Genomic DNA, 12765 nt, shown 5'->3' on the forward strand with positions numbered 1-12765 from the left:
AAATAATAACATAAATAATAATAAATATATATAATTAATACATAAAAACAATGATATATATATATTTTCAATATTTGAAACATTAATTTAACACAACATTATGTAACATACTAAAAACATTATAAAATACATAAATAAATATAAATTATATTGGATAGCGTAAGACTAAAAATTACTATTCAAACTCCATAGGGTGCAACAGTAGGGAAAGTGTTGGATAGCGGATAGGTAAAAATTACTATTCCCACTCCAATGAGTGCAACATTAGGGAAAGCGTTGGATAGCGTAAGGGTAAAAATTACTATTTCAACTCCAAAGGGTGCAACAGTAGGGAAAGCGTTGGATAGTGTAGGGGGTAAAATTACTATTCCCACTCCAGAGAGTGCAACAGTAGGGAAAGCGTTGGATAGCGGGTGGGTAAACATTACTATTCCAACTCCAAAGGGTGCAACAGTTGAGAAAGCGTTGGATAGTGTAGGGGGTAAAATTACTATTCCCACTTCAGAGAGTGCAACAGTAGGGAAAGCGTTGGATAGCGGGTGGGTAAAAATTACTTTTCCCACTCCAATGAGTGCAAAGGTAGGGAAAGCGTTGGATAGCGTACGGGTAAAAATTACTATTCCCACTCCAGTGGTTGCAACAGTAGGGAAAGTGTTGGATAGCGGGTGGGTAAAAATTACTATTCCAACTCCAAAGGGTGAAACAGTAGGGAAAGCGATAGATAGTGTAGGGAGTAAAATTACTATTCCCACTCCAGAGAGTACAACAGTATGGAAAACGTTGGATAGCGGATGGGTAAAAATGACTATTCCCACTCCAGTGAGTGCAACAGTAGGGAAAGCGTTGGATAGCGTACAGGTAAAAATTACTATTCCCACTCCAGTGGGTGCAACAGTAGGAAAAGTGTTGGATAGTGTAGGGGGTAAAATTACTATTCCCACTCCAGTGGGTGCAACAGTAGAGAAAGCGTTGGATAGCGGGGAGGTAAAAATTACTACTCCCACTCCAATGAGTGCAACAGTAAGAAATACATTGGATAGTGTAGGGGATAAACTTACTATTCCCACTCCAGAGAGTGCAACAGTAGAGAAAGCTTTGGATAGCGGGTGGTTAAAAATTACTATTCCCACTCCAGTGAGTGCAATAGTAGAGAAAGCGTTGGATAGCGTACGGATAAAAATTACTATTCCCACTCCAGTGGGTGCAACAGTAGGAAAAGTGTTGGATAGTGTAGGTGGTAAAATTACTATTCCCACTCAAGTGGGTGCAACAGTAGGGAAAGCGTTGGATAGCGGGTAAGTAAAAATGACTACTCCCACTCCAATGAGTGCAACTGTAGGGAATGCGTTGGATAGTGTAGGGGTAAAATTACTATTTCCACTCCAAAGAGTGCAACAGTAGGGAAAGCGTTGGATAGCGGGTGGGTAAAATTTACTATTCCCACTCCAGTGGGTGCAAGAGTAGGGAAAGCGTTGGATAGTGTAGGGGGTAAAAATCCTATTCCCACTCCAGAGAGTGCAACAGTAGGGAAAGCTTTGGATAGCGTAGGGGGAAAAATTACTATTCCAACTCCAAAGGGTGCAACAGTAGGGAAAGCTTTGGATAGCGTAGGGGGAAAAATTACTAGTCCAACTCCAAAGGGTACAACAGTAGGGAAAGCGTGTAATAACATAGATTGTTATTTTAACATGCTTCTAAATAATGTTTATATTTGAAATAATGTATAATAAATTTTTCAAATACATCAACATCAATAAAAAACAATTAATAATAAACAAAACGATTTAAATTTGAATAATTAATTGACAATAAATTAACAACAAAACCCAATAATTAATATTTATTAAATATTACTCACCAAATAATACATATTACAAAATAAATGATTTATCATACCAATAAAATATTATTTTAATTTAAATCAATTTTAAAAATTTAACTACATTATACAAATTAACATTTAAAAAAATATGTTGAACAAATAATTAATTAATTTTTCTAAGTATTAAAAAAGATTTACAAATTACAAATATTAATTAACAATTTGAAAAATAATTATCTATTAAAATAATTAATTACCAATGAATAATTATGTAATACATTACTTATCCATTACTAAAAATGTATAAATAAATAAATATTTACTATAAAATTACTTTCCACCCAATACCCCTAAAAACACACAACAAACTCAGGTACTAAAACATATCATTGAATTAAAATTAACATTAATTACCAATTAATTAATTAATTTATCAATTAAAATAATTATTTGCCAATTAATAATTAATTACAACATAAAATATACATACAAAAATATTTTATTAATTACAATTAAATGACTTCCCACCCTATTCCCCTATAAACCCACAACCCGCTACGGTAATAAAACATAACATTTAAATAAAATTAACATTAATTACCAATTATATAATTAATTAATCAATTAAATTAATTATTTGCCTATTATTATAAAATATTTAATTGCCAATTAATAATGAATTACAAATTAAATTATACTCAAATAAATATTTTATTATTTACAATTAATTTACTTCCCACCCTATTCCCCTATAAACCCACAACCCGCTCCGGTACTAAAAAATAACATTTAATTTAAATGAACATTAATTACCAATTATATAATTAATTAATCAATTAAATTAATTATTTGCCTATTATTAATTAATTACTAAATAAATTATACATAAATAAATATGTTATTAATTGCAATTAAATTACTTCCCACCCTATTCCCCTATAAACCCACAACCCGCTCCAGTACTAAAACATATAATTTACTTATAAATACATTTATTAATATATACAATTAATACACATATAATATAAATTATTTTAAATACTTAAATAAAACATATATCACATACATAATAAAATACAAAAGAATAATACAAATATCGATATTAGTGTCATCGAAATTAGTTACATCGATATATATGCTATCGATATTACTAACTTCGATAATACTTACATCGATATTATCAATTTCGATATTACTTACCTTAGGGTCGATATTCTGTCCAACGATGTTATATTATGTTATGTTATTTATTTATTTATATAGCGCTCGGCTACTCAAAAAGAGTGTCCCGGCGCTTTACTGGAGAAAGGAAAACTGCGACATAATAACATAACACCAGATAAAAGCCACGATATTCTTGACATCGATATTCTACACCTTCGAAATTTAAAACACGATATTTTTGAAGTTCGAAATTTAGAACTCGATATTTTGACTGTGTACCAGCAGCGAGATGGTCCAAGTTAGGTTTTTTAGTAAGGGAAGAATATGAGCCTTTTTCCATGCACTAGGAACAATACCAGTTTTGGGAGAGGAGTTGGGTACAGGATTAATAATGGGATTGATGATAAGTGCCATCTTGGCAAGAACCTTCGCAGAGCAAGGATCCGACGGGGAGCCGGGCTTAAACTTTAATAATAATTCCAATGATACTTGTAGGGAAAGTGGAGGAAAAATCGAGAGCGTATAGCTCTCAGGAAGGGAAGGAAATGCAGGGAAGTTAAGGTCAGAATCACTTATTGAACAAATTGGCGTGAATGAGGCCTGAATGCTTTTAATTTTGTTAGCAAAAAAACTGGCCAATTGTTCAATCCAGAGTTTCGAAGGAGAAAATTTAGATATTTGAGTCGTGGGGGAGGAGAATTCCTTAACTATTGTAAAAATTTCCTTACTGATATTAGCAGCCGATTCAATTCTTTTCTTTTGGCGAAATAGGATTTTTTCTCGACGGTAATGTCTTTATGGTAGGTTTTTATGAGTTCCCTATATATAGCTTTCGACGAAGCATCATAACTTTTACGCCAGGGTCTCTCGGCTTTCTTAAAGAGCCTTCTGTTATCATGCAAAGCAGGAGTAAACCATGGCGCAAAGGCACGACAATTTCTTTTAGAGTGGGTAGAGAGAGGTGCTAGCTCCTCCAAACGTTGCGTGAGCCAGGACTGGAAGAGAGCTAAGTCGTCTGCCAAATCACCTGTTAGCTGACAAGGGTGCATGGCAAGCGAATGGGCTAGCATGTCGGAAGAGACAAGATGGTACGAGCGAATGGCAGTTGACTGCGGGCCAGAGCTAGTAGTGGTCACTTTGGTCACACACAGGATGTCAAAATTCAATAAATAGTGATCCGACCACACCAAAGGAAGAGGGGGAGAGGTGATGATGGGATTCGTCGAAAAGATTTGATCCAAGGTGTGGCCTTTATTGTGTGTAGCAGTCGAGGTAAAAGAAGTAAGACCAAATGGACTTGTAACGTCCAGGAGTTTTATGGTATCTGCTGCATCTGCCACATCCATATGGATATTGAAGTCACCCAGAAGCAGACAGTGCTTATATTTCATAATAAAAGGGGAAATGGCATTATGAAGTTCGTCATGAAAAGAACCAGCCTGACCAGGCGGTCTAGGCGGGTGGAGAAGAGTGGCTCAATGGTTAGAGTGGCAGACCCTAATGCAGAGGTCTAGCCTGGGACCAGGGTTCAATTCCCCGCCTCGGCGGGTCTTGGGTTCAAAAATTCCACAGACCTGATAATTCTCGCCTCGGTGCCTATTCCAATCATGGAGTCCCACTCTGCAACTCTGGGCAATAGCTTGCTTAATCTCCACAACGGCCCCCACAACGCTAAGGATGCCTGGCCTCCACCTTGGGGGTGCCAAGGAGTGGGCGCCTCACAGGGAAAGCCAGGATGGGTTCCACAGTGGTATTCGTACAAGCGCCTTGAGACCCTTGCTGGTGAGTAGTGCGCTATACAAGTATCAATTTACATATTTACATATATATCAGAAGTCCGCCGCACGAGTGATGAGGTGAGAACGACAGACAGAAGCCAAGAGACTAAGCCCCGTGTATATCTTCCGTAAGGACAACTGAGCAAGACTAGCGGTCATCTACCACAATTGCAACTCCTCCTCCCTTGCCCACAACCCGGTCTTTCCTTAATATATAATCATTTTGAGGGATAGCGATGGATATGTCGGGGCTCGGGGAATCTCCAAGCCAGGTCTCTGTCAGAAATAGGCATGCAGGTTTAGATCGAAAAGATCTAGGGCATGTTTACCCAAAGACCGCGTATTGAGTAACATGCAGGAGTAGTTGTTGTGATGTCTCCCACTGACAGTCTCAGGGTCGGGGGGATCTGAAGGAAAAAGGATCTCCTCGCAAGACGGCAAATTGCGAGGTGTCCAACCACAGCTAGTGCAATGAGTATCGGCATAAAGGTTGTTTGGAAACACAGGACAGCAGCAGCTAATATTTTCCCCCAGAGTTTTCAAATAACTTGAGTCATACCTATGCACATCACAAGGAGTAGTGACAGAAGGTCCATCAGTGAGTCCAGCGCCTGGCGCCTCCGGGACACTGATGGTCACAGACGGGCTTACTTTGGCGCACCTTCGGCGCGCATTTGGCGCAACCGCTGCACTCTCTGCTGCACGTCCTCGGAGGCATTTGGCTAAAATAAGGGCGAGGAAGTGGGTCAGAGGGCGCTAAAGACTAGCGTGCTGACCCCAGTTACACCCAAGATGGCAGCCGCGCTGCAAGCAGCGCCCCCAACAGAGTGCACAAATCAGGTAGGGCTAAATATTAAAAACAGTAGCTTCAGTGTCACAGCAGTAAAAATTATAAGCACAGATCGCCTATCAAATCACAGAGCGTTTCTGGCTAAATTAACGCGCGCGTTCCCGGCTGAGCCTCAGGAACAAGTCGGTTTGGAGTAAGGCAAGGTGGAAGGGAAGAAAGTAGGTGTAGATGAGAAGGAGACATCAGAGGAAGTTAAGGCATTTAAGGGAAAAGGAGTGAAAGGTACGGGTGATAACTAGGAAAGGAGTCAAGGCAAGGTAAAGACGAACAACAGCAAGAGGAGAAGAAAGAAAGTTTGGAGCTAAGGTTTAAAGGATTAATGTATATGGGAATAACAAACTCCCTCATAGGATCTACCAAGGAGAGGATATGGAAAGGCAAGTACACAGAGGTATTTAAGCCTCTCTGCTGGGAAGTGAGGGCAAAGGAAGGTTCTAAAGAGGAGGAGTAGTAATTGGCAAAGAGGTCCAGGGTACCAGTCATAATAGAAAACTGGACAGCAGCATTCTTAATTTACACCAGTGACTAGTGTAAGATGTTCCAGAGTAATGTGTGGCCCTGTTTAAATACATGGATGTCAATCAGAAGGCACACATTACATTCCGGGGTATGCTTGGGTGAGGTACGATGAAGAGTTTCAAGCTTGCCTTTTGCAGGACTCGGAAGGTATGTGGGTTGAATAGGACAATGATTTTTAACTATGCACAATGGGCTCGGAGAGGTGTATTGGCCCTTTCACCAGCATCCCACCAAGGGAGGGGTAGGCATTGAAGGTAGGGGTTAAATGGGACTGGGGAGGTGCTGGGATTTTAACAAGGATTTCTGCAATAGAGAATACTGAAGTTCTGTCATGAAGGCTTAAAATGGACATGATGACACTCACTGCTACAATGCAGTAGGTGCAGGGGAGGGCCACAAGGTAACTCAATAGGTGGCAACAGCAGCCTCAGCGAGGCAGGCACAGAGGGATGCAGAGACCTCTGGGAAAAGGCTCATACTCCAATTAAAGTGCATAGATTGGTGCATTGGGTGCAACGGTTAGTGAAGATGGCTGATGCAGAGCTACTTTTGAGGAGGTTTCAGGAAGGGTTTCTTTTGGGGCATATGTGGCCTCATGTCAGACGTTGGGCTGAAAACTTGAATTCAGGTTGTTCGACAATTGTCCTGGCCAGAAGGGCAGTCAGTGCATCTCAGAAGACCTATGTATGGCATCTTAGTCCAAAGACGATGTGGCAATTGAATTTGGTGAATAAAGTATGAGTGGAAGCACTTATGGTGAAAATGAAATCAAATCAGCTTTTGTCATCCTACTTGTCCACCTTGAAGATTTAGTATTATTTAGCATTCAGTTTGAGGGCAAAACGTATGTGGATAAGGCGCTGCCACAGGACTGCTTGAATTCATGTGCATTGTTTGAAACCCTGAGTTAGTTTCTGCAATGATTATTCACACAGGCGATGGGCTATACTAATGTGACACATTATCTGGATGATTTCTTCTTTGTTGGACAAGCTGGCCCTATGGACTGCTAGTGAATGCTGGGTGGTATTAAGAAGCTCATGGAGGAAGCTCTAGTTCCATTGGTGGGTGAGTGAACCGTGAGGTCACACTGTCACATTGCACTATCCTTTTTAGGGAGAGAGAGTGATACATTGTGTATGGAGGGGAGGTTGCTAGACAAGAACAAGGAGGGGATGATATTGTTAATTTAAGTACTGCTGCAGAAGGATAAAGTATGAGTGAGAGTGGTACAAGTGCTCTTGTATCATTGGAACTTTGGCTGTAGAGTGGTGTGGGCAGAGAGGGTCAATTGTAGGAGGCTGGGATTGGTGTTGTCAGGTTGTCTTTATCATACAACAGGGTAAGATTGAAAGCCGGGTGAAGGAGGACTTGAACATATGGTGTCTTTTTCTTGGAGAGTTTCAATGAAATACTGCTGGCAGGTTTGGGAGACAAAACTGAGTGGACAATAGAAAGACCGTTTTCAGATACATCAGGGGGATGGGCTTTGGAAATCTACTGGTAGTCGCATGTATATGTGGAACAGTGGCCAGAAGGATAGAGAAATGGAGGGCACAGCATTGCCTTTTTGGAATTATTTTCCCTTGGTGGGGGTGTTGGAAGTGTGGGTAAATAACTTCACAAACAAGAAAGTACTGTTTATTGTGGATAATATAGCAGTAGTACACATAATCAATAGGCAATAAGCAGGGGCAGGAATGTATTGAAATTGTTGAGAATCTGTGTTGGGCTGTCTGAAGAAGAACATATGATTCAAGGCTCAGCACGTGCCCGGTACTGCTAATAGCATTGCGGATGCCTTGTCTTGTTTTCAGTGGTGGAGGTTGTGCAGTCTTGCTTCAGGATGCCGACAGAACTTTGGAGAATCGGAGACAAAGGATACTCCAACTTGTAGCGGGTTTTCTGGCAGAATCAACAAGCAGAGCATACAGTCATGCATGGAGGCAGTTCATTTGCTCCAAGGCAAAAACGAGACATGCTGTGGATGGGGTCTGGAGATAGCAGGTGGATATTGTGAATTTAAAGATGGATATGGTGGAAAAAGGTTGGTTGAAAGTGACGATTGCAGGGAAATCAGCTGTAGTTGCATTTGTTGGCAAGCTGCTGTGGGGATACTCAGTGTTAGTGGGAGCGCTGTGGCAAAGGATATTGGAAGGTTGGGCAAGGGAAAGAGGAAACAGGGGGTGCATATGAAGACAGTTGATATGGTCTGAGTTTTGCCAGGTGGTGGGGAATCTGCAGACAGTCTGTTGCAGTCAGCTGGAAACTGAATTATTTTCAACAATCATGTCAGGGATTTGATTGGGGGCCCTTAGAGTATCGGCATCCCCGGAGGGGGAAATGGGGAAAGGGTTGGAATTTGAGGATATGGAGATGCACAAGGATTAAGTAGTGCTTAGGCTTAAGAAGTCAAAAACGGATCACAGAGAGAAGGGTGCAATTAAATTAGGGGCTTTCCCAGTGCAGCATTGTCACCCTGAATAATGGCGGAATAGGCTGAATGGGTAAGGACGAGTTTCCTGGCATGAAAGTGGAGGGGTGGTTGCAGCCTATCAGTTGTTGGACCTGGCCCTTTTTTCAGGGTTATCCCCAAACTTATTGCCTTCTTCCCCCTATTTTGTCTGCCCTATTTTTGTTGACTTTAGGACTATGGGCACTTTACAGCTGCTTAATAATGCTAAAGTGCATATGCTCCCTGTGTAAATTGTGATTATGATTGGTTATCCATGATTGGCATATCTGATTTGCTGGTAAGTCCCTAGTTAAGTGCAACGTGTGTGCTCAGGGCCTGTAAATCAAATGCTACTAGCAGGCCTGTCTCAGTTATAGTGCCACCCACATGATTAGCCCTGTAAACATGTCTCAGGACTGCCACGGCATTGTCTGCAAGTGCAATTTTAAACAGCCATGTCCATGGGCGTCCGCAGGGGAGGGCAAGGGGGTGCGCTTGCCCCCCCCTGGATCGCCGGTCCCATTCCTTTTGGTCCCTAATGTTCAAGATTACAGCAGGCTGTTCCCCTGCGAGAAGCCCCAGGAGTTTAAATGATCTCTCACTTGGGGCCTCTCGCAGTTCTCTTCGAACTCTAGAGGCTGCAGCAGCAACCGGCCTCGAGCAGACTGTGGACAGGCCCATTGTCATTCTGTCTGCTGCTGATCATCACATAAAGAATGACAATGGGCCGTCTGCCTTTAACTTACCTTGAAGGCGAGTGATGAAGTTAAAATGTTGCCCCCCCCCTGGAAGGCGAGTGATGATTTTGCTCCCCCTGGAAACATTTCTGCGGACGCCCATGGCCATGTCGACCTGGCAAGTGCACTCACTTGTCAGACTCAAATCATCCCTTTTCTTACATGTAAGTCACCCTTAAGGTAGGCCAAGGTAGTCCTATGGACAGGGTGCAGTGAATGTGAAAGGTAGGACCTGTACTGGGGTGTTTTACATGTCCCCATAGTGAAATACAGCCAATTTAGTTTTTCACCATTCCATGGACAAGCTCTCCCATAGGTTTTCATTGGAACTGCCTCATAATATTTTGCAAGTGTAACTTTCAATTGGGAAGAGCTTGGGATTTGGAGTTTGGGTTCTCGGAGCTCAGGATTTAAAAGCACATATTTTAGGAAAGGTGGCTTTTAAATTGTGTGTTTGAAAATGCCACTTTAATACCATCGGTGCGGTGCAGATTTCCGCGGTGCGCTGACCGCAAACGGAAACCTATGCGTTCATGACGAGCTCAGCTCGTCATGAGTGTACGAGAGGTGTACCTCATGATGAGCTGAGCTCATCATGAGCGTCGAAGGGGTTAAGAAAGTGGGCATTTTCTTGCTTAACCATCCTGTGCCTCTGCCTGTCTGGTTTAGACTGACAGCTGGGTTGTTTGTGTATTTACTCTAGACACTAGACAATCACTCAGAGGGAGCTGAGGTGTGTCCTGCATATCCTGATGGCCCATCACCAGGCTGAGGGGCCTTCCTGAGCTAGAGTGGTAGGATGAGTTGTTACTGACACCTGAATAGGGCTCTGATTGCCATCTCACAATACTGTCTCCACCCCACTGGAGTGTCTCTGGGGCCAAGGCAGGACAAGGCAGGAACTTGTGAACTACAAATACTTTTCTTCAAGTATGCCTACTTCAAAGATCAAGAGGGGTATAAGTATTAGACCTAAAACCCCAGACTATTAGAACACTTCTGGACTGAGGACTCTGCCAAGAAAAGATGAACAACAGTCAGTAGAAGTACTGCCCTTGCTGTGTGTTGCTTTACTGGGTTGGCCTGCTGCCTGCTGCTTCAGTCTGTGGGCGTGAAAGGACTTGACTGCCTTTCTATTCTGCTTGTCAAAGGTTCTCCAAGGGCTTGCGTGCTTGCCTCTGGTTTTCATAGAGATCACCGGAACATCAAGGACCGCTTACTACCAACTGACTTGGGGGATCTAAGTGACAGGAGGGTGCCAATCGTGACCGAGGGCTGAGTGCAGTCTTTTCCTAGAGCCTGCGTGCACTTGCTGCACAGAGCTGCTTCAGTGCCTTGTGGTTTTCCCCAGCCCTATCGCTCTGCAACTCGAACTCCCATTTCTACAACCAGCGCTACTGTTTCTACCACCAACAAGGACGAGCGCTGGGGTTTGTTCTTGCCGGATGCAGACGTCGTGGGAGGTCACGCCAGTACTGCTGAGTGTAAGCCAGCACCTGCTGATGAAGAGGATCTCTGTGCCCTAGTACACAACAGAGGCCCTTGCGTACGGCCACCCGTACTGCCCTCTACAGCTACTAGGTACTGTGACACACAGACCCCCCTGTACCAGACACTCAATTGAACCCTGCTTGCAGCCCCATAACCTCCAAGACGGATTGGTGATGCCCTGGCAGAGCCATTCCAAATCTCCCCGGCTTCTGAAGCGAGACAGCTGCAAGGTAGGCAGTAGGAAGTCTGGAGCAGTATAGTAAACTCCTGTAAAGGGAGTACCGCGCACTTTGTGTTCCAATCTATGAATCCCTGTTGGCACATCGCCTGCTGTTTAAATGTGCAAGTGGAGCTTACTCCAATATTTTGCGACAAGCCGCTTTTCCTTTACTGTGAACCCGAGTGGGTCTGACATGTTTCTTTTGCGCTCCTTGCACCGACTCCCTAGATACCATTATTGTTTTATTAGAAGTGCACTAACTTCAAGAGTCATCGTTATTCATGCAATGAGGAGTATTTTTATGTAACCCGAAGTACAACAAAAGTATTGATGGAGCGAGGAAGTGACAAAATGTTTTGTGTACCCCTCGTGAAGTCAGGTTTCTCATAACTATAACATGTATTAATCAAGTGGAGTGCAGTACTAACCAACGAAAAGAAAAACACACACAGAAAAGTACACGTGGGATACTAATTTGCTTGTGTTGCAAATCGTGATACATTAATTATGTGAATTCGTCATACTAATATAGTGCAATAATGCTTTTCGAGTAAACAAAGCTATGCATGTGTGCTTATTATAAGTATTCACTGTGGCAAAACAAAGGAGATTGGTAAGAAAACAATGCATTTCATTGCTTAATGCTAGGTAACTACTAACAGGGTAAACTTAGAATGGTGGGCGGTAAACAGAAAGGCTTTACTTCGAAACCTAACATTTAATTGTGTTTGTTTCTATAATAGTTCCCATTATGGCCCATGCGGCCTAGTCAAAAAATGGAGGTTTTGTGAGACTCCGAGAGAGTGTAACTCTACGCATGCGCGACTGTGCTCGAGAGATGTACGAGCAGCCTGTGCCTGGGCTACTGATGTCAAGGTCAGCATGGCCCGGAAAAGCTGAATGCTGCCAAATGAGATGCTTGGGTTGCGAGCCTGACAAAATTTAGCGAAGTATCGACATTAAGGACAGGATGAATGTGTTACAAACATGAACAATTAATCCCACCACATGAGAATTATGGAAGTGACTTTCCAAAATTTGGACAATGACCACTTTGAATGGACCAATGAGAAATGAGTGTGGACCCTAAAGTTTCAAATTTTAGTTAGATAGTTAGTGAAAACGGGTATAAAAAAGGCTGTTTGGATGAGAAAAAAAAACTTCTTGCTTTGAATTATTTTTCGCACCACGACATGCTGTCGGACTGATCAATTTTTGGATGCAAATACTTTGACATTTTCTTGACTTTAACTTTTTATGAGATCGGAGTCCTGATGGGAGGTAGACATCGAGGAAGATAGAGAGGCTGGTTTTGGGAACTTGTAGTTTAATCCTGTTTTTTCATTCTCGATAAGAAGACGGGTAATATGTCTTTGAATTATCTGATTTCTGAACTATTTTGCTAATAAATGTAAACTAATCAAATTTATTTTTTCCCTTTATTTGAGTGATTAGAGAAATGTTATAACCGAGTTCCTTAATAAAAAGTGAATTTTAATCATAAGGTTATGACAGAATAATCAAAGAAAAATAAAGTTAAATAAAATGGTGAATTATGCTGGTCTTGATTTCCATCAACTAACTTTTACTAGCTGGTCCATCGACTAGTGAGGTGCCTTAAATGCTGTTTTATGACATTTAAATACCATGGTGATATTTGTCAAATGTATATGTATATAATGTATAGAATTTAACATTTAGATTAATTAGGGTACTCCTTGTCCAGCAG

General features: G+C 41.8%; 1 protein-coding gene across 1 annotated transcript in view; it reads right to left on the reverse strand.

Moving 5' to 3' along the window:
• Positions 1-7420: 7420 nt before the first annotated feature.
• Positions 7421-12765, reverse strand: part of LOC147726899 (uncharacterized) — a 34159-nt gene continuing 28814 nt past the window's right edge. The window contains exon 2 of the mRNA XM_086963531.1: positions 7421-7572. Within this exon, the coding sequence (XP_086819657.1) occupies positions 7421-7572 (152 nt within the window). The remainder of the gene's footprint in view (positions 7573-12765) is intronic.

This window comes from Lissotriton vulgaris, chromosome 3_1 (assembly GCF_964263255.1).
Source record: "Lissotriton vulgaris chromosome 3_1, aLisVul1.2, whole genome shotgun sequence".
Lineage (NCBI taxonomy): Eukaryota > Metazoa > Chordata > Amphibia > Caudata > Salamandridae > Lissotriton > Lissotriton vulgaris.